At 32.9% G+C, this 27,124-nt stretch overlaps 5 protein-coding genes across 8 annotated transcripts; 3 read left to right on the forward strand and 2 right to left on the reverse strand.

Annotated features, from left to right (window-relative positions):
• The first annotated feature begins 589 nt into the window (after window positions 1-589).
• Window positions 590-3,379, forward strand: LOC124822784 (uncharacterized). The gene has a single exon (XM_047294840.2). The coding sequence runs from the start codon at window positions 748-750 to the stop codon at window positions 3,043-3,045; it is 2,298 nt and encodes a 765-aa protein (XP_047150796.2). The 5' UTR covers window positions 590-747; the 3' UTR covers window positions 3,046-3,379.
• Window positions 3,380-9,661: 6,282 nt separating this feature from the next.
• LOC124822785 (autophagy-related protein 8f-like) lies at window positions 9,662-13,058 on the forward strand. 4 transcript variants are annotated; one of them, XM_047294846.2, is made up of 6 exons: window positions 9,662-9,821; window positions 10,358-10,402; window positions 10,506-10,561; window positions 11,504-11,556; window positions 12,535-12,653; window positions 12,774-13,058. In XM_047294846.2, exons 2-6 carry the CDS (start codon window positions 10,363-10,365, stop codon window positions 12,875-12,877), a joined length of 372 nt encoding a protein of 123 aa, XP_047150802.1. In that variant the 5' UTR covers window positions 9,662-9,821; window positions 10,358-10,362; the 3' UTR covers window positions 12,878-13,058. The 4 variants fall into 4 exon arrangements, with proteins under 4 accessions (XP_047150802.1, XP_047150799.1, XP_047150798.1 ...); XM_047294843.2 differs by having other exon boundaries at window positions 9,683-10,010; XM_047294842.2 differs by having other exon boundaries at window positions 9,683-9,986.
• Window positions 13,059-14,978: 1,920 nt separating this feature from the next.
• On the reverse strand, window positions 14,979-19,625 carry LOC148206845 (YbaK/aminoacyl-tRNA synthetase-associated domain-containing protein). Its single transcript, XM_088104840.1, has 4 exons — window positions 19,165-19,625; window positions 19,004-19,088; window positions 17,220-17,308; window positions 14,979-15,391 (listed from the first exon to the last, which is right to left on the reverse strand). The coding sequence occupies exons 1-4, from the start codon at window positions 19,531-19,533 to the stop codon at window positions 15,248-15,250; spliced, it is 687 nt and encodes a 228-aa protein (XP_087960966.1). The 5' UTR covers window positions 19,534-19,625; the 3' UTR covers window positions 14,979-15,247.
• Window positions 19,626-23,100: 3,475 nt separating this feature from the next.
• On the forward strand, window positions 23,101-25,277 carry LOC124822124 (L-lactate dehydrogenase A-like). Its single transcript, XM_047294094.2, has 2 exons — window positions 23,101-23,972; window positions 24,568-25,277. Exons 1-2 carry the CDS (start codon window positions 23,364-23,366, stop codon window positions 25,006-25,008), a joined length of 1,050 nt encoding a protein of 349 aa, XP_047150050.2. The 5' UTR covers window positions 23,101-23,363; the 3' UTR covers window positions 25,009-25,277.
• Window positions 25,278-26,415: 1,138 nt separating this feature from the next.
• LOC148206846 (uncharacterized) lies at window positions 26,416-27,124 on the reverse strand. The gene is made up of 3 exons (XM_088108965.1): window positions 26,906-27,124; window positions 26,698-26,804; window positions 26,416-26,578 (listed from the first exon to the last, which is right to left on the reverse strand). The coding sequence occupies exons 1-3, from the start codon at window positions 27,122-27,124 to the stop codon at window positions 26,416-26,418; spliced, it is 489 nt and encodes a 162-aa protein (XP_087965091.1).

Consider the following 27,124-nt stretch of genomic DNA (forward strand, 5'->3'; position numbering starts at 1 on the left):
TTTTAAAAAATAAAAATTTGATTAAGATTAATTAAAATCTGATGACCAATTAAGATTTTCTTAAAAAGAAAATCTAGGATTTAAACCTTATTATTGAAGTGGATCTAATAGACCATTTATTCTAAAGATTTTTTTTCTTAACTTTAATTATTATTGTTACTTATTATAATAAGATATATTTATTTTTGTTTGAACCGAATATTAAGGTAAATTATTGGGTTTTATATATTATTTTTTAAAAGATAGAATAGATTTATTAAAAATAAGTGCATATAAAAAATATAATGACTGAATATCTCTCAATCTCATCCCCAAACCATAGTTGTTTAATGTCATCATCGTAGAAGCGAGACTCGTTGTTGCAGCAGACAAGTTGGAAAAGGAAACCAAACCATAGTAGAAAACTAACCTCCAATAAGATTATTTGCCGCCGTCAATCAACACCCTAGAATATTTCTCAATTGCCTCAGCATTTGCGTCAACTTATTTCACGACTTTTAGCCACCTAATTTGTTTGCACTTATATCACAAATTAACAAATTTTATGATTAGTATTTCAAAATATAAACACCAATTAACAAATTCCATTAAAATGGTCAAATTTTGTCTCCTTAGTAATCTAGATTGTGTGGTGAAGAGCAAAGCGCTGTTGTAACCTAGAAACAACCTTAGATAGAGGCTTATGGTAGATATGTAGCATAACATAACTCTAGTAAACAGAAGCATCGTCTTACCCCTGAAAGATAGATGGCAATAACCGGTTGTGACAGCAATGGATCCATGGATGCCACCAAGTTCAGCCAACCGATGCCATGGATTGGCATATACATAGCAGCAGCATCTCTTGCTTGTCTCCTAGCAATGGGTGCAGATCTCATACTCGGAATTCGAGGCCGCAAATTTTGGTTTCCTTGCAAATTCTTCTGTTTAAACGCCACTTCCTTGGCAATAATAGCTGTAGCAGTGAAGCTATCAGTGGATCTCAACACCCCTATGCCACACCGCCATGATCAGCTATCAAAACTCAGCAGCAGCGCCATGATCTGCACAATAATGGCCAATTCCATGCCAACTCTGGGGATCACCGAGAACAAAGACACCATGATGAACCTCATGGCCATGGCCATCCTTGTGGTTACCATGATTGTGAACATCTGCATCCAGTTTGTCACCGGTGTTATCTATGTGTTCTGGGTGGAACATGCTCTCGTCCTGCTCCTCATGGTGATTTTGTTGATGACCATGACCTCCTCAGCCGTGAGTATTCCAAAGATTAAGCACTATTTCGAGCTGAAACTTAGGATGAACGAAGAGGCACTTAAGGAGTCCTCAAACGTGTTTGCCGAGGAGAGGACTCAAATCGTCAACGGACTCAGAGATCAACTGATGAAAATTTGGATGATGACCCACACAAGCAGCCCCCAATTTGTTCTTGGAAGGTCAGTGTCTTGTACTGCTTCTGGTGCCTTTTGTCTTCTAAGTACCGTGACGTTAGGAGAGGCCATTCTTCGATCTTACTTGATGCCGCGGTCGTTTGATTTTTGCTCCGGTGACTGTGACTACAAGTGGTCCACCATCTTAATTCTCATAGTTCAGGTTGCCGCAGTGGTGGTCGGTACTATTGCTCCTGCCTTTAGATGGTTCGTTGCCATAACCTATAAGTGCCCAAATGTGAGGAACAAGACCTGCAAGAGAAGGTTCCAAGTTGAAGGGTACTGGACTACCAAGCTACTCTCAATTAAAGAAAGCCCTCTAGGCTTTCGAATTCGTAACAGGCAGTCCAGAAAGCTGGCCCATGATGCAAAAACTCTTGTAATGTGTTTCTGCATCAAACTTCAGGTGGGGATTGTGCTAATGAGTAAAGCCACCGAGTACGTTTCAGTAACCCTCATGTGCTGGATCTTGACATGTTTTGATAAGTGCAAGAAGTTGAGATCCAAACTTATTGCTACTGTTTCGAGCGTTAGCTCGGGAACAGAATCAAGGTCTGTTCCGAAGGTGGATCTTAGATGTTTTGTTTTGTATCTTGAAGGTGAGGAAGAGTTAGTTGAGGTAATGCTGAAACAGAATCGTGATGCCACTATGCACTGGGTTCAAGTAGGAGAGAAAAAGCAGCCAAAACTTCTCATTGAGTTATTGGAGAAGAAATGTTCTTTCTTGCAGGGATTCAGGGGAGTGGAAACATTTGACAGCGACCAAGTTCTTTCTTTGCATTGTGCACAAGCAGCATATAGTTGGTCACTTCCTCTGGTGACACTAGCTAGCATTGTAGTGGCACTGCCAAACATCAATAGGGATTCAGTCAAAAAATTGATAAGCACTCTAAATGAAGCACTCCCCTTTGTCAAGTACATAGAAAATAACGTGGACAAAGAAAGAGAATTGTATAAACTCAGGTCGGCGGCAGAAATTGTTTGGCTTGGAGTTGATCTGTATGATAAGTGGCTAGATGTGGATCTTTGTGAGCTCTCACTTCAATATAAGAGCCCCAGAGAGGCACTTGAGCAACTAGCCGATGCTGCAAAAACCAGGTATGAAAAATTTAAAGGCAAATATAAGCACATATGCATGAAGATAAGCCCTTCATTATGGCCCTACAAAGTATCCGCATCTCACACTATGTACAGAATATGCAAAACTGCTCTCTTAAATCAAGAACTATTAAGAGATAATACAAGTGAGAGGGCCTTTGAATCACTTACAGGGATGATTTCTGATATAGTGGGTGCATGTCTCAGCAATTTACCCTTCGTTATATCCAACAAGTGTTTGAATAGCACCATTGAAGAGAGAGAGGACACTGTTAGAAATTCAGTTTACATTCTTGGCAAGACCAAGAAGATTATAGAAATGATAGAAAAGAGAGCTTTTCCCCATGTCAATTTCTGCCAAGGGACCTACATCGAAGATTGGCGTTTAATGCATAAGCAAAAAAGTTTTTGTCACATTTTTCCATCTTCACTGAAGAATGACACTTCACCGGAGAGCGACACTCCTACAGATTCGCCGCCCTCTTCATATGATCTTTGCCTAAATATTGACTAAAAGCCAGAGGCTCTGGTGAATTACATGATTGCCGGAAAAGCTTTTAGATTTGTATAAAGTTTATGTAAACTAGGAGAATTTAGGTTTAACAGAAACATTAGGAAAAGGGCACAGAAAATCACTAGTTTCTGATGGAGTGCCATTTATATGTATTGATCATATGTATCTTCCATCATGTACAAAACACTTAAATTTGGCATAACATAAGCAGATATGCAGATATGCAGATATGCAAGTTGAAATGGCTGTAAAAAACTTCATGAACATGGTTAATCAATCACCATATCAACATTTCATCTTGCAGACTGTGGTTACAAATTGTTTTCCATTCAAATCTAAGTTGCAACAAATGTCTCAATAATTTCTCACTGCATTGCAATTGCAACAAGTTAGTAGCCAGTATAGTATTGGCTTAACGCTAGGTAACTTACCGATTCTGTGAGTGATGGAATTGAAATCAAACTTCTTGTAAACTGTTTTTACTTAAGTAATTTTAGTTTTTTAAAATATTTTAAAAAAATTGCGGTATACTCAAGTTTTCATTTACATAAAAATTATATTTGTACTTATAATATTTCTTAAGTTATTTCTAAAAATATAATATTATAAATTTTACATCTCATCTAAAAATAAAATCAATTTACAATAATGTAAATATAAATTTCATATTAAAAATTAATTTTATGAGATTGATTAGGATCAATCTGATTTAATACGAAAAAGACATCAATTAAAAGTTTGTTTCTTAACGTATAATAAACGTCCAACATTCTTGGAAGTAATTTTATAATGTAATAATAACTGTTCTTAGTGAAATTATGAAGGTTATCCTTATATTATTTATTTATTATTTATATTATTAGGAAAACAAAATATCTTTGATGTTTCTATATTTAAATGTAGATAAGATCATACATCATATTTTTCATTAATATAAATTTTATATATATCTTTTTAAATTGTAAAAGTAAAAAATTGTTGATAAGACACTGAAAAACTTATATTTGTAACCTACATTAAAATATTATTTTACTAATAAAATATTCATAGAAGCCATTTTTACAAAGTGTGTTTAGAAGACAAGTTATTGTAAGTAAGTTAGATCATTACGAGAGTTTTATTATTATGATTATTAAAAATACATGACACTATGTGTATGTGTATTTATCTTTTTTTATAATAAAAATAATAAAATTATAATTATAAAAGTAAATATAAATAATTTTTACTATTTAATTATAGATAGTTTTTATTTATTTTATAAATAATTTTTATTTATTTAATTTATAAAAATAGTTACATTTAAAAAATCAGTTGAATTTGAATAAAATAATAACTTGAAAGATAAAAGTAAAAAAAATATAAATACCAAAACAAAATCCTTTATATGTAAGTATAAATTATTATTATTATTTTCATGTAATGATGTATACAAATGAATTCAATTAAAATTATCTATTATTAAAAACTTCCTAAGCAATAAGTACGGGAAAATACGCAGCCATGGTTAGTTATTTTAATATTTAAATAAGCATGCTAATTATCATTTTATACTATTTAAATTTATGCATGACTCTCTTTTTTTCTGTGGTATGAATTGTTTTTTTTAATGAAACTATATTCTGAAGCGAATTGTTGTAAGTATTTAATTAATTACTTTTATTGAAATAGTTTGACTATGTATAATTTATTTATTTGTTGTAAGATATTTTATTATATTTTATGACATTTTATGAAGATGTTGACATTCTTTTTTTCTTTTTAAACAAATATATTATTTTTATTTGATAGTTTTTATTTTAGAAATAAAACAAATTCCAATAACATCTAGTTTATTATTATTATTATTATATTTGGTGTTTAGTAATAATGAGTCCTAAAAAAAAAAATTAATAACAAGAAACTCCGACCTGTCTTGACAGAACACGGCTGCAGTTGTCATGTGGGACTAAATTAAGAGGTTGGCGTGTTAAAGTGGAACAGTTCTTTGAATTAGAAGGCACACCCATTCAAGAAAGTGTGCGCTGGTGTTATTATCCATGGAAGGAAAAACCATACTACATGAAGACACATAACTTTCAACTGGGCAGCTGATTTGATGATCACAAACAACAAAGTTCTTTGTCTGAATATGTAGAAAAGATTGAGAATCTTTTGATTAGAGTTATGGTATCTGAAGATATAACCTTAAGTTTTTTCCTTTCATGTTTAACAGTGGAGCTTGAAAACCTGCATAGACCCAATTCAATTCAAGAAGCAGTTCGTTGGCCATATTGCAAGAAAAAGTGTTACATGAATTGACAAAGAAAGTCAAAGACACATCATATTTAGTACTAGTAAGAATCACTTTCGTCGTTCTAACCTTGGACGTCTCCCACTATGTTCAGTAAGATGTATAGAAACCTTACGTTAGTTAAAAAGATAAAACTAATTTAAAATATATATAAATTTACAAATTAATTTTGTATAATTGAATTAAATTTAAAATATATTTCTTAATAAAGATATCTCTTATCGCAATAATTCAATCACATTTTCATAAAACTGTTGTAGGATCGATGTAAAACCTTTAAGTTTGAGTGATTCTTCCTACACCTCACTACCTTCATCCTACACTCCCAATTTTACTTCTTTACCCTTCATTTAATAAAAAGTAAAAACTTAATTAATTAATGTTTCCTAACCGCACTTCGAAGTGCATTTTCTAGTGGTCGCACTTCGAAGTGCGTTTTATATGTTTCTGTCGCACTTCGATGTGCGTTTTATATGTTTCTGTCGCACTTTGAAGTGCGTTTCTTATATGTGCATGTTTTTCTTTTATTATGTTTTATGCTACGAATTTAAAAACATACATATATAATAATTAAAAAATTACAAATAAATCCAAAATAATATTTAACAAAATTTACAGATGATAATTATAATTTAATTCAATAAAAAATTTAATAATTATTTCAATTTCATAAAAAATTAAATAAAATTAAATACATAATAAATGATATATTACGAAAACAATAATATGTTAAAAAATAACAAATTCAACAAAATTTAACAAACAAATAAAATAAATAAAAATATATTAAAAGAAAACATTTTATTTAACAACTAACATCAAAAATTAAATTTATTATACTAACCTAATAAAAATAAAACCTAATAAAATAAATATATACTAACCTAATAAAAAAAATTAAAAAACCTATAGAAATAAAACATAAACGGCATTTGAAGTCCGGCTAAGAACTAACGCACTTCCTTCCATGTGCGGTTTATTATACTCACCTAATAAAACTAATAAAATAAAATATACTAACCTAATAACAAAAATTAAAAAACCTACAGAAATAAAAACCTACGACATTTGAACTCCGGCAACAACTAACGCACTTCGAAATGCGGTTTCTCTGTCCATCTTTCCACACTTCCAACTGCGGAAGAAGTCTGTGACCAAAATATCCTCGTTGACTGTGCTAAAGGTATACTTAGAATTAAAATATATTTTAGAAGTGCAGAACGAAAACAGTGAGGTGCAATAAGAATCACTCTTTAAATTTTGGTTCAAGGTCAAGGAAAGAATTAGAATAAGTCAATCTTTCAGATTGTGACAAAAAGGAACAAGAGGATGCTTAGTCTTGATTCACTGCCTTTACAAGACTTTGTTGATCTTTTACAGGAACCAACTCAACTGCCACCACCAAGAAGATATGATTACAGAATAAATTTAACCAGCAAATTGTTACGGTAAAATTTAACCAGCAAATTGTTACGGTAAAATTTTGTGGCAAAATCCGTATGTAATACCTAATTAAAATCCATATATAAATATCCATAGATAAATTACATTTTTCTTTTTGTAGTGTACGTTGTTATACTGATTTTAAGAAGCTAAATGTTCTAGCAATTATCCTAAGAAGATATTTTAGATGAATCATATGGAACTATATGATATTTACAAATCTGCTGTTAGGACTCTGTTATATGAGTGGGTAGTTCTTCCTTTTTGCCTTAGTAGTGCCTTTACTAATTTCAAAACTCAATTAATGATATTTTTAGACAATATTTGAAGCATTTTATATTGTTTTTTTATGATATATATATATATATATATATATATATATATATATATATATTAATTTATACTAAGACTTGGGAGGAACATTTATTGTGTTTAAATATAGCCCTAATCATTTTAAAATAAACTATTAATCCTTAATCATAAGAAGTGTAGTTTTGGTGAAACACATATTAGCTATTTAGACTATCAAATTTTTGTTTATGGAATTCTACGCTATCCTGAAAAAATTGAGGCAATTCAAAATTGGCCAATACCATCTAAATGAATTCAGATGGTTTTTAAGGGATCATTATATCTTCACGATTAAAAGTTAATAATATTTTGACAACAGCCATGTGTCAAACATGTATTGGCCTATTTAAAATATCTTTTATAATTTTAAATATTTTTTATAGTTTCAAATAGTGACGTGGAAAGGCATAGAAGCTTACAAGATTTTTATTTTCTTTTCCAAATTACTTCCTTCAGTTTTCATTTTTGTTTTTTTCTATTTTTCATCTCTTTGTTCTCTTTTCTTTTCCATCTCTATGATATATCTGGACTTTTATTTTCTTTCGAGAATTAACTTTCGACGACCCATTTCTCGTTTCTTCCACCATCACTGATGTCAAGACGTTGTCCTCCTTCGTTAGGACAATTTGTTTTTTTATTCAACATTAACCGGTGAGAACCTCTCCCCTTTTCCATTATTTGGGTTGTGGGTTGTGAAATAGAAAACTCCGTTGACTTCGATGATGAGAGTAAGTTATTTCTGCAATGTCATTTCTTATTTCCCTTTTTCACTTTCGTGTTTTTCATTTTCCCTTTCTCTTTTCCCCTTTTCTTGTTTCCTCTTTCATTATTTTATTTTTTACGTAGTTGTGTGTACAACATTCTTTCAAAACCAAGTTAGTTGGTGCTTTAAATCAAGGATTGACTCCAGAGTAGAGGAGCTTTATTCAAAAGACATCATTTGATTGATTTTTAGAGTTGCATGACAATGTTAAGATCGATAGGAGTGTCTTAAATGCGTTAAGTGTTAGATGGGTTGACTCGATGGATGAGTTTTGTTTCGAAGAGAAAATTGAAGAATTTAAGGAAATAGATGTGTACAATTGCATGAAGGAAGGGCGTGTTACAAGAGTCATATGCTAAGAACTCTTTATGTTGGATATGGTCCTAAACAATAATGATATGTGTATTAAATGTTTTTTTTTTAAAATAAGGTTGAGAATACTAAATGAAGATCATTGTTAAGTTATAACTCGATGAAAATTGATTGCAATAATTATTGGCAATGCTAATATATATCCATATATTTTTCTCGCCTTTTTTCTCCTCTTAATAGAAATCATCTCTTTGAAAATGGTTCAATTCAGAATATTCAAAATTCGAAACTATTTTCAAAATTCCAAAAAAAAAAAATTGTCTTACATCAAAATTCTTTTCTTAAGAATGATCACTAGTTTCGATTGTTATTGGACAAAATCCTCTCTTCAAGAAGGATCATGTTTGTTTGTCTTTTGTATCATGATCATATTCACAAAATTAGTCTTTGTTTTCATTTGAAATTAAAAGTGTTATATTATTCTTGTGTGTATTCTTTTGAAACTCGAACAAAATTATTGTTTTTATCTTTAGTTATCTTTTATAACAATAATATAAAAACGTCAAATTTTCATATTATGTAATAAAATCTAAGTAAAGAGGAAAAATTAAAATTTGTTTAAAAATTTGTAAAGATTGCAAAAACATGTATTTTATACCAAAATTTAATTTAATTTATTGAACACTCAATTGAAAATGTTTAAAATTAATCAAAGAAGTGTGAAAAACTCAGCAAATATATACCTTATCACAAGTTTTAAAAAACCTCAACACAAAAAACATGTTCTCAATCTGGGAAAAAAATTAAGATAAAGATAAAGATAAACCTATTTAGAAGGACTCCAAAACATAACAACCATATACTTTTACCAAAAAAATATAAACAAACCATTGATGAAGGATTAAAATCTTCGAAAAAGGATTTTTTAATAAAAACAAAAAACAAAAACTAAAACTTCTTTTTTTATCTTAAATTGTTTTTTTTTATTTTTAATTTTTTTTATGTAAATCACATTTCTTTAAATTTTATCTTAAATTGTTTTTTTTTATTTTTAATTTTTTTTTCAAAACTATGTATTTCCATTTTTGTGTTGTTTATATTTTATTGATTTTATAAAATCAATTTGTGATGGATTTACATATTTACATGTCATTTTAGTATATCTTCAATATACCTTAGAATCGATAACATTTGATAACTATTTTGCTTTCTAGAATGCACTACACTTATTAGAAAATATATTTAATAAAATTTTCAGTTAGTTAATAGTGTAAACATCTTTAAAGTTAAATGAGATTATGATAAAGAAAAACATTAAATAATATAATATTAGCATGTTCTGGTAATATATTTTTTATTTATTCTTCACGAGAAGAGTTTTAGTTAAGATCGGAAGGAAAAAAGATGAGATTATGTGAATATAAAATTACTATATTATTTGGCATATAAGTATATAAAAAATAAGATGACGATAGGAATTGTTGAGAAAGAGAACCAAAGAAAGGAAAGAAGAAGCGATATATTTAGTTTGTTGAAGCAAACACAGCCTTATTGGAGTTGTTAGCAAGAAACCGCAGCGTTGATTTTCTTCTAATTTTGGATCGTCTTAACGAGGTTTAGTTTTCTCAATCATATACAATCCAATTCGTAAGCCTTGAGGTTGAGCTTCCAAAAAAAATTTAATCGGTCAAGAAATTTCTTCGCTGATAAAAGTAAATTATCAGAACCGCTCTGTATCTCTTTCCCTGCTTTTTTAAGGAAAGATTTCTGCAATCTGAGGTTTTTCTCTTTTCCTAAATTCAAGTAAGAGTTGATGATCGGAAATTCCATAAAAATAGTTATCTGAAAGTTAGGGCTATTTTTAATTTCATATCATATGGTGAAGATTATTGTTCCTTGCATACACTTTTTGTTAAATAGGAACTTTAGGTATAGGTCCATTCTCAATCTTCATCTTGGTTTTTGTGATTATTGCTGTTTGTTATTATTTCTTATCTCTAAACCATACCCCTTTATTATTTATTCATTTATAAACTCTGTTTTTTAATTTATTTATTTTGAGCGATTATCGAATTATTTATCCTTTATCTGAAGAATGGACGGTGTACCATCTTATTTTTTATTAACTTTCCATTTGTTGGTAATTCCAGGAAGAATGGCGTCAAAGAGCTACTTCAAGCAAGAGCACGATCTTGGTATATGATGTTTTTTTTTTTATTTTTATTGTTATTTGTTGGTGAATTATAGGTGTGTGGAAAGCTGAATAATATAAAAATGAATGATTCATTTTGTGTGTAGAGAAGAGGAGAGCTGAGGCTGCTAGAATCAGGGAGAAATACCCAGACCGTATCCCTGTGAGAACTAGTTCCGATTTTCCTCTGCAACTATCTGTTACTGATGCTGTCTATGTGAATCATATATCTGTGGCACAAGAAGCATCGTTCCTTTATCTGTTTTAACTTTCGTCTTTCAGGATCAATGTTTATATTTGACTATTTTTCAACGCTATAAATGTTTTCTGATGTTTGAACTTTCTCTTTTATCTGTTGCGTCTTTTATGTCATAATTTGGCAGCGTAGATAACTGAGTAGCACTTTCATGTCATAGTTTTGCAACTTTCCATGTTAATAGAAATAAATGCATGCTGCTGTGTTGCATAATTAGTTAATTGCAGATTTGATATTGGATTCAGTGTTGTGCAGTTGTTCATTATGGTGGTGATATAATGTTTGGAAGACTAAAAATGTCGTGAAAAACAAGTAGAGATCCCAAAGTCATGGTTTGATCGGTTTAGTCTGTTAATTTGTGATTGAATTGGATAGTTTTCAGACAAGAGACATGATAGGTTCAATATTTCACCATTTCTTCCAGACTGTCTGATCTAGTTTGGTTTTTAGAACATTTTGGAAATATCTTGCATGCTAAATTATCTTGTGTTGCATTTCTTTACTAAATTTCTATTATCTCTATACTGAAATCCTTTATTGGAGATTAAATAACTGATTACAGAGTCCACTGAATTATAGAATGAATTCAAATAATTTTACTTACGAAACTCCATATGTGACCTCCAAAGGTTATTTACAACAGTTATGCACGTATGGAGTATCTTATGCCCTCAAGCTATTTTATCTGCTGCTTTGAACTAGTTATTCTTCATTATATCTGTCAATGCAGGGAAATTCATGTTCACTTGTCCCTCTACTTGCTGCCTGCTGTATGTGTGATTCTTGAATATATGCATCTGTGATATATCTCTAATTATGGTACTAAATTGTCCCTTGATGTGTCTGAAGGTGATTGTGGAGAAGGCAGAAAGAAGTGATATTCCAAGTATTGACAAGAAGAAGTAAGATTTTGTCCATACCTTTAATATAATCTGGAAACACCTACTCATGTTCTATCTTCTAAAGGAAAAGAAAATGATGTAGCAAACTTTGGTATTATATTTAAATTAGATCATAATCAACATAACACGTATATTTTGAAAGAATAGATCATTAGGGAAAGTGGAATGTGAGAAATCATGGTTCTTTTCCTACTACAAAAAAGATAAATGGAACTTCATAAAATTTTCTATTTTTTTTTACATGACTGCATCCATTACAGGTAAAGTTTGTAGGTTTAGAAGCTTACTCACTCCAATAAATATGTTCTAGTTGATGAACTCTTCAAAAATTCCACATTGGATTGTGTAGTAAAATAAATCCTCAAAAATTACCGCACAAAATTAGAACTTTTACCCTTTAAAATTATCATTTAACATACATATCAAAGAAAAGATAATTAAGTAATTGATCACACTCCTGTTTTGTTTAAATTTTCTAAAATTTAATATGAAATTTTACCTGCTAAGTACTTATGATCAATAGATAAATTGATCAGATTTACTTCTGTGTAAGTACTTATTGACGTGCTAAATTAATTTAAACATTGTAGTGACTTTGGTTCCACAGTTGAGAAATATGTTAATATTGGTAACACAGATCATCATAATTTAAGTAGCTAAAGCCATAGTTGCTTCTATTGTATATGCATTTCTTATTTTGTGATAATACCTGAATTATGAATCGGATAAACAGAATTAGAATTGGTTATCTATTTTTAGAAGAATTTGATGCTGTTTGAGTGTTTTTAACAAATTGGTGGGTTTTGTATCTCCTTCCTGATGATAACAAAGTGATAGAGGGGTCTAGATATCATTTGTTGTAATATTTCTTTTGTCAAATGCTTTCCAGTTGATACTGAAATTTGCAGAGGTATATAACTGGAGCAGCTGTCGTATGTCCGATGTTTTTAATTTTTGAAATGAATTAATTAATTATAGGTACCTTGTCCCCGCTGATCTGACAGTTGGACAATTTGTCTATGTTATCCGCAAAAGGATTAAATTAAGTGCAGAAAAGGCAATATTTATCTTTGTGGACAACGTGCTTCCACCTACAGGTAAAATGATATGCTCCAACTTTTGTTTTATTTTTTAATTTTGCAATATGATTCATTAGCCTTCTAATAGAGGGTGGTAGCAGTAGCCTATAACTTTTCTGTGTTTATCAATTTTTTCAGGAGCAATTATGTCTGCTATATATGAGGAGAAGAAGGAAGAGGATGGTTTTCTTTATGTTACTTACAGTGGGGAGAACACCTTCGGGGATCTGACTTCCCACTAGCATTTTAAAGATTGGCACTATAATAATCTGATAATGATTGCTTCGTCATTGACCATTCTCATAAATTTGTATCGGTACTCGATATCAAACGACATTGATCTGAATACTATGTACAGCTGTATATAAATTCTAAGAAGAACCTGTTAATGTTAAAAAGGTTTCCTCCCTTTCATTATTGCAACTCTTTTCTCGGTTGTTCATTTTGCTTATGTGGGATGTTTGTGTTAATTCTGAATTGTTAGTTTCTAGTAGTTTAGTGTTTCGATCAGGGAATGTAGAGATAAGACTCATTTGAACGAAATCTTTTGTACAGATTTATAGGAGAGAAAAAAATAAAATAAATTTTTAGAGTTAAACTTAGTTTATGTATAAATAGAATTTTCTTTGCATGAATTTTCTAAACTTTTATTTGGAAGAGGATCGCATTGTTGAGTCAGCAATCATTATTTGGCAGAGTTTGTCTCAATTTTATAGTAGACTGGAATTTATATTTTAGGTGAACCAAGGAAATTGGAAAGGGCTTGAGGTAGGGAACTGGAGTTTTTAAGAAATCTGGAATCTCATTTGGAGACCTGTCACATTTTTCGTCGTGAAGGCAACTGATTTTTAGGTCTATTCACAACCAGATTACAATGATGCTGAACTTGAATCCAGTTCTTCTTTCTCTGGGAAAAGATGGTTGTAACTCGAGTAATCATGTGCCTTTGGTATATCCAAAGAAAAAGACTGAAACAAGCTACCACTGACCAAGAAACGTAGCACTCGCATAGAAGCCCCTATATATCCACAGGAGGAGGATCTTGAATAAACCAGACGCTCTTGATTTAACGGTAGGTAAATGTTTTTAGCAATAATTATTTTAAAAGCCACAATAATTGCCACCGAAAGTTACTTTTGGTTTAGTGGTGGATATTGTTTACGTGTACGAGCGATGAACTTAAACAATGAACCTCACTTTATATTAGTTGAAATTGGTGAAAAAAAAATCAATAGGTCTTATTATTTTTTATCTTTTTACCTAATTCACAAAACAATCCCTATTCATTGCATTCTCGTAATAAGGATACGATGTATCCGCTTTGGTCCCCAAGGTGATATGAGATTATCGAAGATGAGGAGAGATATGAGACAAATTTGATGTTAAGAAGGATATGATCTTAATCAAGGTAAACGAGGAAGACACTCTCCGTGAGGGAAGGGTGTTATGGAGTCCTCCAACCTTTTGTACACCAGAAGGTGGTTGTAATCACTCTTCAACAACGTGGGAGTATTAACTTTTCGAAGACTCAAATCAATAAATCATTAACCAAAAACTGTGTTGCTGTTCTTTTTTATTTTTCTTGGTTAATTATAATCTTATTCGCAACTGAACAATTATTCTACATTTGTCCTGTAATAGAATTTAAATTCATTTTAATAAAATATTCTCAAGGAATTCTTTTTATGCACCAAAACTTTTTTTTTATCACTCTAATTTAACATCTCACTCTTAAAATTTTATTTGTTCTTTATTCCGTCTTACTTTTCTAAATTGTATCCATTTAATGTTAGCAACTTAAAGTTTACTTCAACTTTGAGCAGGATAAACCGTAGCTTCAAGCACATATAATGGATTATGCATGATATATGAAAATATGAAAGCAGAGTGGAAGAAGAGAAGAAAATACAAAAAAAAATAATTTTTAAGTTAAATTAATTTATAATAATTTTTAGTTATGCATAAACTTTAATTTAGATCTAATGCTTGTTTACTAAGTAGATTGATGTTTATGATTGATCTATTAAGAGGAGATAAAAACACTAATAAGATATGAATCCAACCATACAAAAAATTAAGATCACTTTCTACCCAAAATCTTAAGACAAGATCAATGGTCTTTCACATTTATATAATGCTCTATTCTTTTTTATTTCTATTCAATGTTAGACTTAAACTCATACTTGGATTTCCAATTGTTTATCCTTTGACTCCTACTGCAATCTAAAACTTCAGGGTCACCATCTCCTCTCCATTGTTACACTCGAAAAATATTCGTTTGGACATTCATCAATGTGGCCTGTACCGTCACTATCGTGATATGAAATTATCCGATCATAATCGTAAAGCCAAACTTATCGTTCCTCTTTGATTATATTGCTGACTTTCAACAAACATAAAACATGAACCCATGACGTTGTTTGCATTCAAATATCTGTAAAACATAATGATAATGCCTTAACTAAACCACAAAACTTAGCTATAAAAGAATCAATATAGTCCTGACGGGGCAATATTTCAAATAATATTCAAACCAAAAATGGAAGGCTGAAAATGGTGACCACATTCTCCCAGTAAACTAAATTATCGTGACCACAGTCTCCTCGACAAAATCAATTACTGCTACAGTTGACAATGAAGGGGTTGATAAATTTGATCAATTGAGATGTTCGGATCCCTAGCTTCAGATCAACCTCACCACCACCCAACCAAAAGAAATCTGGAGTTAGCTTTACAATTGCCTCATCCAAAATCACCTGAAATAACCCAAAATATCTAATCATCCAAGGAACAAGTTGAATGCATCAATACACAAGCCATCATGCCACTATACAGTAAAAGAGAAAGAAATAATATTTTGAATATATTGTAACGGAAGAAATGCTTCAATTAATTAGTGGACAAGGTATGCCTCAGTACTTATACTCAAGGACAAAAAGTTCAGTTCTATTAATTCCAATCTGGTTAAATGTTCATGTATATTCCCTGAGGCCAAGTTTGTGTTGACCATACTAGTTTATTTTATATCAATGTTGTTTACTAGAGTATGACGCATATCAAGTGTATGAACGTAGTAAGGTCTATAGAATATCAATTTCAACGACGATATCAACTGTATGACTATTGGATAAAATCATAACATTATTTTAAATCCCTTAAGTCACGTACAATTGTCAATTGAGACAATAAATATAGACTACTATGTCGATATGCGTGATTTAATCTAAATGAGATTGGCCCCTCCCATGTAATGGTGATGATGTCTTTGAACCTCTTGATCAAGACTGCAAAAATATATAACCGTGCATAGAAGAATCAATATGAAATATTGATCTTATTTGTTATGCTAAGTCAACTTAAACATTTTTCGTAGGCATAGGAGAAATTATGCCTCTCAAGGGGAAATACGCGGAAGGGAATTCAGTTAGAATTTGTGAGTGGGAGAGATATGGGAAATGCCTAGGTTATCAATTTCTTTTCTTCTGAATTTCCATTTCGCTTTTGTAATCACCTACAGAACTGATATTTCCATCTTCCTACCATCATACTGCGTATCCACTTCCTTGTTTCTTGGGTATCTATCGGACATAATTTATGCCTTGTGTTCAAATGGGATATCTAAGGTGTAAGGGACCAAATTACACTATAACATCACATAAGGACACATTGGATAGAATCACAACAGTTGGGGTGTTTTGCCAGATTCTGCTGTTTGAAGTACCAATATGGAATTCTAGTACCAATGCAACAAAAAATCCATACAGCACGCACTTGAAATGGATTGAAATTATAGTTTAAACTTGCAAAAGGAATTTTAGGGTAGGTGATAATAAAAGTCTGACTTGGACATACAAAACCCTAGCCATAATTTAGAAATGAACACTTGAGATAATGTGAAGAACAACCTTCCCCCAACAGTTGGCACTATGGCAAGATAAGTAGAGCTACATAAATTAGTGCATTTGTGATTTGTTCTTGGAGACTGCTCTATTGACGTGGAAACCATAAAGTTGTGTTAAGGGTTATAGACAATCAATACTGAGGGTCAACTATTAACCACATCCTAAAAATTACATACTTTCTCCTGTCACTGTGGACTTTGTTTTCAGATACAGTGGCACACACAGAGAGAAATATTTAGAGTTACAAAACAGTGAAACTGCTTGAAAAAGATGGACCCTCTACCAATATGTTAGGGTAAAGCAAAAGAAGCTGCTCACTGTTGGTCGACAACCTAAAAGCACGTTTATGTCCTAGTCCAAGACATTGGCCGAATATGCCAATCACATATCAGGAAAAAATTATGTCAACAGAGCATGCAATAATCAATACCATGACTATGAGGAGATCATGAATCACAAAAGAGCAAACCAAAAAAAAATCCATTTCAAATTTTATGCTATTTTACCAACTGATCATTGTCTGTATTCATCAATTCATGTGCTGATATGCATGACAAAAAGATGTTGCATACTACCCTTAACAGTGTGAATAAGCACTTATTTTGGGTTTATTATCATGATGAAATATTTCAGTGCCTATATATCACAAGAATCTTATACTACTCCACATGTCCAGTCTTACCGGAATGTCTGTTTTCATGCCAATACAAGTCACTGCATTGTGCCCATATCCAGTTAATTCCATTGATGTCTCCTCAGGAGCTAGCCTCACTGCATAATTAATAACAAATTAGCAACAACTATTTCCTACCAAGCAATAGCAAGTTATAGATATCATTACCAAACGCTTAAAAATGATTGGAAAATAAAGAATAAGAAAATTGTCCATGAATATTTAATGAAAGAGATAGAAAAGAAAAGATTAACCACGGGAGACAGCATTACCACATGGACACAGATTATAAATAAAAGAGATTTTCAAGTGGAGAAAATATATTTCAGGAAAGTGATTCTAGGAAGTGATGGTTATCAATAAGTGTGAATTGCCTTTCACTTCGTCTTAAGACTTTCCTTCTTATATCTAGTAGTTAGAATTTCAATGTAACAACCATTAAATGGTCAAATGTTTCTGGCCCAGCTTCAATGCAATCTCATTTACTGCAGTTTGCAGAAGTTCAATGTAGAAAATTGAGATGATGTAGTACATTAAAGACTATTTCAATCCTTGTGAATATTTACTTCATCTCTTGCCAGGGAGCATTTACAATTGCCTGATGGTCCCAAAATTAAAACTTTTCATGCATTGAACTTGACAGCTCTCGTGCACCAACAAAGACACTGTTCCTACCCGGCCTAAAAGGCATATTAAGTGCACTGCCTAATAAGGTCATTTAGAGATTCATTATGAAGTAGCCCAAACCTACACCTATTTGGGCCTGTTATTATTTATTAGATTGTTATTATTCTCCCATATAAGTATTATTCTAATAGAGACATAAACCCGCAGTGTATGTTGATCCTATAAACATAACAGTATGGGATACTCCCTCAAAGGATACTCACTTCACACTTGATACTTGATGATTACTCTGATATAATAGATCCTAACTTTCTTACTGACTTGAATGTTAGAAAATCTTTGCAGGTGGATATTCCCCTCTCATCAACGAGAAGACCATCTTCAAACATAAGGAGTAATTAAAGCACCTTTAGGATCTTGCTACCTGTATGTAAAGTCCATGCTCAAAATTTGAATAAGATCAAACCCACATACAACTAAGTTAAAGCCAATCAAATATTCTCATCCAAAGACAGGAATTTTAACCTTAGCAGTGTTCTAATTACGCCAACAACCTATCTCACAAATCTAAGAATTGCTTCAACACAGTCCTACCCAACAACTCATTCAGACCGTCCAACACCTTAAGAGAATACTTCAAATTTCGTTTCTGCAAAAATCCAACCAATTCAGAATCACTACCTTCAATTACATTTATCATTTTAAAACTATACTCAGCTTTGGTCGCTGTCATCAATTCTGAATTATTTTAAACTTTTAGTAAGTAGAAAAATCTACACTATAAACTGTTGCAAAACAAGTACTTGTCTATCCCATTTACCAACAACTCCTCATTTCTCCTTCTTGGCTTCAAAGAATCATACACATATTTAGCGGGGAATCTTCTTAAACCAACTCTACCTTAAAATTCCTTCATTAAATTGTCAATTACAACAGCTAAGATGTCCAAAAAGTTGTCGACTTCACAAATACACCAACCAAATTGGATAGTGTTCGATATGGAAAGCACGAGAGTCTCCACATTGATGTTTCCAATATATTTAGTTTAGCCGCAACTCAACCATTCCTCCACAAACGAATATAATTCTCAATGTCACAATGTTAAACTGGAATTCATTCAACGCTATAATAATTAACGAATAGTCCATCACTAGGGAACTTCTTACTGTTGAATTTCTTCTTCGCAATACTTCCATTGTTGAGCGAATACAGAAAATTCTTGACAGCTTCGGCGTTGAAGCGAGCAGTGTACTGAAACAAACGATCTCCATAAGCAAGCGGTGGAAGAGCTAAGTTAAGGAGGTAACGAGAGGAAGAGAGTGGGAACCTGAACGACTACGACGTAATACTTGGAATTATTGCGGTTGGTGCAATCGACGACGTTAGCAGGGGCTTGCGTATTAACGAGAACGATGCTTTTGCAGAGATGGTGGATTGAGGCGGCGGAGAGGGCGTCGCGACGGGCTTCGAGAGGCCAATCGTAGTAATCAGAAGGGACTCTCTTAAAGGAGAATTCGGGAACGCCGTTGCTGCGCAAAATGGAGGAGAGGCGAGCAACGGTGTCGGTGTCGGTGCCAGCGTCGTGAACGGTGTCGTTTTGAGAAAGCGATGAAGGAAGATAAGAATGCTCGAGTTTGGATATGCGTAGCAGGAGCTGGGTTTGGACTAGCTCCAGCTCCGCAAGGGCTTCCTCCATTCAAACGCTGCGTTTTTGGCGATCTTTCTTTTGCTGCTTCACCAATGGTTGCTCTTTTGTTACTCGTTATTGCCCCCACACTCCTCCGTTCCATTTATGTGGGTTTCCTATAAGAAAAATAAAACTAATATAGCAAGGCTTTATGTTAATTTAAAATATTGATATAAATTAAATGTACAATTATTCTTCTTTATTATAATTCAAAAGAATTCAAAATATTTAAATTTGTATAAATGAAAATTTTAACGAAACAAAATTTAAATTATAATTTTACAAAATAAGAAAATAAATTATTAAATTGTAAATTTTTTTAATTTTAAAACAATTAAATATCAATATTGGCAGTTTGGCACTATTACCATATTAAATATATATGTAATTTTTTTCTCAATAAAGAAAAGATATATTATTATGAGAAAAAAAGTGGTAAAAGATTAGTGCCCACGCTTCTCTCATTGCTTCTCCCATTTTGTAATCGTCTTCAAGCGTAAGTATACTTTTTATTTCTGGTCTTGCCAAGACAGCACTTGCCCAACTTTTTATTAAGTCTCCTACATTTATAATTTGATCAGTTTTGGTAACTATCCTGCAAACACGTCTCGAAATCTCTTCATTCCTACACCAACTCATTTTCGATAGACTCCAAGTAATATTGTAGAGATGCCAAAAAGAAAATTATGATTATGCAGGACAACATTGCAGACCATGCGTGCTTCCCAGCTTAGGTTCTTCAACACCTTTTCTTAGCTTCTGGCTTTGACACCAACTGATGGAAGTAGACTGAGAATACTGCAATCTGGTATGACCGACTCTATGAATCCACCTCACTGTATTGACCCTCCCTTCTTATAATCGAGACAAACTTTCAAAATTATGGATAGATATGGATTGGATTTTTGAAACTTCAGTCTAAATCTAATATATATATATATATATATATATATATATATATATATATATATATATATATATACATCATTAATAACTATACCAACCATATTTTGTTTTTCAATTCTATTTAAATTGGATTGAATCTACTTCTAAACAAAATTAAAACCATCTTAACATACTTAACTATTAATTTTATTAAACATGCATCAGATTAACGTTGTTAAACTTGGACTTAGGTTGACTTATGTCAACTTAAATTTTGTTCACTTGATTTGACTTGACTTGATTTTCTATAAGGGTTGACTCAATTTGATCTCTGGTCTAGATTGACTCGGGACCAACACTACTTCGACTCGACTTGGATCAATCTTCAATCTAGTTTGATCTTCAATCGGGGTCAACGCGACATGATCTTTGGCTGAGGGTTGATACAACATGACCTTCAACGCAACCTTTTATTGAGATCAATGCAACATAACTTTTGGCTAGGCCAACTCAACATGACATTTGGTCAAGATCAAGTAAACGCGACCTTTGGTATGAGCCGAGTTAGCACAACTTATGATTTGAATCCACTTGTCTTGACTTTTTAGTTTTGGTTGTCTTGGGTGTCCTTTTAGCATGGATCAATTCAGCATGAATTGACTCGATACAATCTTTGACTCAAATCTACTTAAATCAACTTTAAGTTGATTTGACTTAATTCGACTTATTCTTCAATCTATTTAAACTCGACTTGATATGGGATTGACAAATAATATTTATGAACATGTAATTTTCAAGTAATCACAATGATAAAAATAACAATATTAGAACAAAAATAGGAGAATAATGTTAAAATGATATAATTTGTTCTATGTGTGGGTTATGAGAGGAAATAATCAAAATCCATTATTTTTCAATTGTAGGATACAGAGTTTTGTGTGAAACCTATAATATAGGTGGGTATGTATAAGTACATCCACTTACAACTAATCAAAATTGAACTTTCAAAAATTTAATTGAATGGAAATTAGTGTTAAAGAAACATGATAAGATTTATTAGGAGTATATGGAATCATATGAAGTGATTTTTAAGAAGAGAGAGTAGACCCTAAAGAGATATTCTGCATCATAAAAGGGCCAAGTTTAGAAACAGATCTCTAAAATCGTTATTTCTTTTCATATTTTGATTAGTGTTTGAGCCTAACTAGCTTCACACAACATACTAGGACAAAATGGGGATAATAAGTTCCCTAAGTTAGAAGCATTGGACATGAAGATAAGATTTTGATTTGTTACATCTAATGATAGTGACTATATTTGTATAATGTGGGCAATGTTACATTAATTTGAACCTCGTGTGAGAACAGTGTACTACTGTAGCTTAGTCAGAAGTGAAATATATATAAAATTGAAAAAATTATGTATTTTTTGACAGCTATTAGAGATGTTGCACACAGTCATTATTTTTGTGTGTTTAAGGAATGTCATTGTTCATCACAATACTGATACAAAATACGAAAAAGTGAATAGATGTTAAGGTAAGCAGGGGTAGGACTTGAAAATCTAAGAGCATAAATCTCAATTAGGATCTGAGTAGGTAAAGGCTGAAGTAGAGGTGGAAAGGTTCCAAACCGGGGTAAAGGAAGTTTGAGAAACCTCATGTTAAATTATACCATGCTTACTCAACAATATATTATTTTTACAAATAAAAAAATGTTTTTCATTTTAATATGAACAAACTAAATCCACCTACTTTTAAAAAATACGTAAACCAATTCAAAACCTCAAGAAATAAAACTAATTTTGGCCAAAAATAGAAAGACTAAAATATACATTTTCTCTAAGTATGTTGCAGTTAACTTAATTAAATTATAAACACGCACTTTTGATTCAATGATTTAGTTAATACACTTTCTATTCACAAGTTATAGTTTATAAAATTTAACCCGTATATAAAGATTCAGCTAATTTATCAAAATTCCTTTTACCAAACAATTTGTAAAAACATTCAACTGTATTGTGTGTGTCTATATATATATATATATATATATATATATATATATATATATATATATATTATGTGTGTTAAAACATTTCAATAAGCTAATAAATTTACTTGTTTTTTATTCACTAAAATAATTTAATTCGATTAAATCATGTTGAGTTGAGATTGTGGGCAAACTGGGATAGCATTGGCTTATGTTTGTTGAATATTATTGATGAAGATTTCCATAATTGGGTTTTTACATCTTTGAAATCCGGTTTTAATTAAAGTCGTAAAACGTAAGCGGTGAGAACAAAAGGTGCCAGCACACTGGGCATAATAAGCATAATAACAATCGATGAAGTTTAAAATTGAACTACGATGACAAATAACTAAAGTAGGTCTTCAATTGAACGCGTGAACGTTCAAACATCAAATATCAACATGGTGTACCAACCTAAGAAGTCAGAAGCCACAGAACACGTATTCATAATCTCCAATAAGTATTAAAATAAATTCAACTAAAGTGTTTTAGATTGTTGAAAAATCAAAGAAAATGAAAAAAAATAAAAAATAGTTTAATTAGAAAATGGAAAAAATTGAACTCATTCAATTCAAGCATTAAACAGGGTGTCACTCCGGTAATGGTTAAATGGAAAGCACCAAAAGGTGACGAAAGTATTTAATTAATCTTTAAAAGCTATCAGAGCGGTCTGAGAATGTGATGAATGAGTGACATTTTCCTCTTGGAACTCCGCACTGTCCCTTTTACTTTTTCTGCATCTAGAAAGAAGGTGGAGCTGGTATTCTCCAACACCTTTTCTTCCCTTCCTTTCCAGACCACAGTATTAGCCTCAACCATATTCCTCCTTTGTCTTTAATCTCACACTGCCAACACTATCTATTATTATAAATTTCACCTTCTTTCTGACCTCTTTACAGCAACACCAAAAATTCATCTTACTTCATCATGCACAAGAGCGCTTCAGGTTCCACGTTGGGCCCGGGTGGCCTCGACCTAACTCAGGCCTTCTTCAAGCCCATCACCAATGCTGCCCCTCCCTCTACCACCAAGCAACACACCAAGATCTCCGTCATCGGCGTTGGTAACGTCGGAATGGCCATCGCTCAGACCATCCTCACCCAGGACCTCACCGACGAGCTCGTCCTCGTCGATACCAACGCCGACAAGCTCCGCGGCGAGATGCTCGACCTCCAGCACGCCGCCGCCTTCCTCCCCCGCACCAAGATCCACGCCTCCACTGACTCTTCCGTCACTGCCGGCTCCGATCTCTGCATAGTCACCGCCGGCGCCCGCCAAATCGCCGGTGAGTCCCGCCTGAACCTGCTCCAGCGGAACCTTTCCCTCTTTCGCGCCATCATACCCCCGCTTGTTCGTCACTCCCCCGACACCACTCTCCTCATCGTTTCCAACCCTGTCGACATCCTCACCTACGTCGCCTGGAAGCTTTCCGGTTTCCCCTCCAACCGGGTCATTGGGTCGGGCACCAATTTGGACTCCTCTCGCTTCCGTTTCCTCATCGCCGATCACCTCGACGTCAACGCCCAGGACGTACAGGTCAACCATTCTCACTTTTCCTTTCTTTTTATTTTATTTCTAATTGTAAAATGTGAGAAATTAAATCACCAAGTAGTTTGATGCATTATAGCTTTAACTAATCTCAATCTGAACTAATCTTCACGATTCATGAACTGAACTAAGAATGTACTCTTTTTATTCAAAATTAAGACATGGAGGGAATATAAAAGTTATGGTGGTCTAACTATTTAATAATCTCTCTTAGAAATAGGCAAAACTGTATTAAATTAGCATATTAGTATTCAAATTATGAAATTACCACCGCATCAGGGCAACTTTGAATTAAAGTTTCTGTACTTACGACGAGTGAATAACAGATTTCATTTTGCAAAATTAGTTTGTAAAAGCATAGTTTTTTACTGCTTTCTATTGAAAACTAGTTTTAGGCCATGTGACACTTCTTTTATGAGAATTCAAACGTAAGTGTTGATTGGACTAACGTAGATTTAAATAGTCCAAACTAAAGCCAAAGATAGTCTAGTTGGTGTGAATTATTTAAACTTTTGAAGTTAAAATTATGAAATAATGAACAGAGTAGTAAAAGTGAAAGAATGAAAGAAAGTTGTGATTGCAGGCTTATATTGTAGGAGAACATGGAGATAGTTCGGTGGCATTGTGGTCTAGCATTAGCGTTGGGGGTGTTCCAGTGCTGAGTTTTTTGGACAAGCAGCAGATTCCATACGAGAAAGAGACACTGGAGAATATACACAAGTCAGTGGTAGATAGTGCGTATGAAGTGATCAGGTTGAAAGGGTACACGTCCTGGGCAATAGGGTACTCAGTGGCTAACTTGGCTCGCTCCATTCTGAGGGACCAAAGAAAGATCCATCCTGTGTCTGTTCTTGCTAAGGGGTTTTACGGCATCGATGGGGAAGTGTTTCTGAGTTTGCCAGCACAGCTTGGTAGAGGAGGTATACTGGGTGTCACCAATGTCCATTTGAACCTAGAGGAGACGCAGAGGCTTGTAGATTCAGCCAAGACCATCCTCGAAGTGCAGACTCAATTGGGTATTTAAATTTTTTTCTGTGATGGTCACGTCGATGGTTCAGTGGTTACTGCATTTTCTCCTTTTATTATCTTCAGTTCTTCCCACAATCATGATGTGGTTTGGCTTAAATTATTACTTGCCACTGTTGGGGTTACTCCTTGCCCCCTTCTTGCAGAGCAAGTATTTTTGATGCGTCAATTGCTGACCGTATCATGTGATATGTGTTTCACTCTTTGTTTTCTCTTATACGCTTTTGATCATAATCAGCCAAGTAAAATTTCCTCTTGCAAACTTAACTTGCCTTTCATATTTTGGACTTCTGACAGTGACCCGACGATGATTTTAATCAAAGTTGCATTAAAGTGTCGGTGTGCATCCCATAATATCTACCAGACTACCAGTAAATTAAACACAGTAGTTAATATTTTTTTTTTAAATTATTATTAATTCGATAATATTGTTTTCATTATAATCTCCTTTTATTTTTCTGCTTTCTAAACCAAAAGTATAACTTTGATTGGTTGAGTATGCATTAATCATTGTAAAACTTTATATTTAAATTTGCTTTCTTTTCCTATTCATAAAAAGAAGACTCTTTCGGCAGGATTTAGAAGCCTAATATGAAATATTCAAAGTTGTTTGTTCTGATGTGCTGTCTTCTCTCTTCTCCTTGTCCAAGTCGCGAGGGAGGATATCTGCGAAAGACACTTCGACGCTCAAGTCAGTGACTTTGCGTAATAATCTTGTAATCAAGATTTAGTTATCAAAGCTCTAAGTTTGAGTTCAAATTCAACAGTTATTACTATTGATTACCTTAACGGCTCTTTTTACCGATCAGTTTATTGACTTGAGAGGTATCATCCGTTGGCCGAGGTATCATTTGTTGGCCGACTCTTCTACACTTTTATCGCTCGGTCGGCTATGAGTTCATAGTAACAAAGACTATTTAAGAGAAGATATACAATAATTCAGTTTCATGAGGTTAAATATCAAATTGACATCCAATATAACACATTTTTTTGAAAATTTTGAGATATTAACTTTCATATTGTATTAGAAATGTCCATTATTGACTGACTATAATGTTTTTAAAAACATTAAAATTGTTGTATACAGACAATAATTCAGCTTCCTACGGTTAAATGTGAAATAGCCATCCATTATTGAATAATTATAATCTTGTTTAAATTTAAATTTTAAAACAGTTATAAATAAAAGGTTTAATTCGTATTTTGGTCCCTCTTTTCGTAGGGTATGTTCAAATTGGTCCTACTTTTTTTCAAAAGTTCACTAAGATCCCACTTTTCGCAAAAACGGTGCAAGTTAGTCCTTTTTGGTTACGGCGTTAAAAAACTAACGGCACAGCTGCCCAGCTGGCAGAAAACTGATGAGTTGTACATTTTTTTGTTGACGTGGCACTCTACATGGTAATCTTCAACCTCTGCCCCAACTCTCTTCCTCCCATATCGCCTTATTCGCCTGTGGAAAATTGTCACCAAAGGCGTTGAAAATATCAGCAGCTGCCATAATTGCGGTTTTGCAAAGGGCACTACGAGGGTTCTTCATTGTCTTCGTCACCACCAACACAATATTTCCCCTGCCCACGACATCATCTCATTAATTCCTCGAAAATCAATTGCCCCAACAGTCAAAGCTCAAAACTTAAAAAAAAACATATAAATTTAAACAAAGAAAAGAGCATAAAATATCCCTTACAAAATAGGGAATAGAAGGGGTGAGTGGAACACCGCAAATCGCCTAGCATTGTTCAGAGACTCACAAACTTTGGTCCAATTTTTCGAATTCAAATCTTCAATCAAACTCTGCATTTCCAAACATTTTTATGTTTCAGATAAAATAATCCGAATAGATTGAATTCCAAATCTTTAATCGCACAGCGGGGGAAAGAAGAACACACGCAAACCTGAATCTGAACTTCGGGATCGGACAAGGGTTTAAGGTTGTCCGAGGAGACATAGTCAACAGTGGTATCCCCTGATGAGGGCAAGGGAACTTGGTTTTCGCCATTGACGACAGCAGCACGATCTTGCTGCTTTTGGGTTGCAACAACGATCTTGGGTTGCTTTTTGGGTCTCTCTGGTGTTGTTGTTGGGAGAGCGTTGTCGATGGGTCTGAGAGCCAT

This window comes from Vigna umbellata, chromosome 1 (assembly GCF_029865625.1).
Source record: "Vigna umbellata cultivar VRB3 chromosome 1, Vumbellata_1.0, whole genome shotgun sequence".
NCBI classification, from domain to species: domain Eukaryota; kingdom Viridiplantae; phylum Streptophyta; class Magnoliopsida; order Fabales; family Fabaceae; genus Vigna; species Vigna umbellata.

Coding starts and splice junctions, on each gene's coding strand:
- LOC124822124 (XM_047294094.2), top strand. CDS start 23,364: ATGCACAAGAGCGCTTCAGGTTCCACGTTGGGCCCGGGTGGCCTCGAC. Junction 23,973..24,567: donor TCAACGCCCAGGACGTACAG/GTCAACCATTCT, acceptor TTGTGATTGCAG/GCTTATATTGTAGGAGAACA.
- LOC148206846 (XM_088108965.1), bottom strand. CDS start 27,124: ATGGCTCTCAGACCCATCGACAACGCTCTCCCAACAACAACACCAGAG. Junction 26,805..26,905: donor ATCCCGAAGTTCAGATTCAG/GTTTGCGTGTGT, acceptor TTGGAAATGCAG/AGTTTGATTGAAGATTTGAA. Junction 26,579..26,697: donor CCCCTTCTATTCCCTATTTT/GTAAGGGATATT, acceptor TGTCGTGGGCAG/GGGAAATATTGTGTTGGTGG.
- LOC124822785 (XM_047294846.2), top strand. CDS start 10,363: ATGGCGTCAAAGAGCTACTTCAAGCAAGAGCACGATCTTG. Junction 10,562..11,503: donor AATACCCAGACCGTATCCCT/GTGAGAACTAGT, acceptor ATGTGTCTGAAG/GTGATTGTGGAGAAGGCAGA. Junction 11,557..12,534: donor CCAAGTATTGACAAGAAGAA/GTAAGATTTTGT, acceptor AATTAATTATAG/GTACCTTGTCCCCGCTGATC.
- LOC148206845 (XM_088104840.1), bottom strand. CDS start 19,533: ATGGAGGAAGCCCTTGCGGAGCTGGAGCTAGTCCAAACCCAGCTCCTG. Junction 19,089..19,164: donor ATTACGTCGTAGTCGTTCAG/GTTCCCACTCTC, acceptor CGTTTGTTTCAG/TACACTGCTCGCTTCAACGC. Junction 15,392..17,219: donor GCATGAAAACAGACATTCCG/GTAAGACTGGAC, acceptor GGGTTATTTCAG/GTGATTTTGGATGAGGCAAT.
- LOC124822784 (XM_047294840.2), top strand. CDS start 748: ATGGCAATAACCGGTTGTGACAGCAATGGATCCATGGATGCCACCAAG.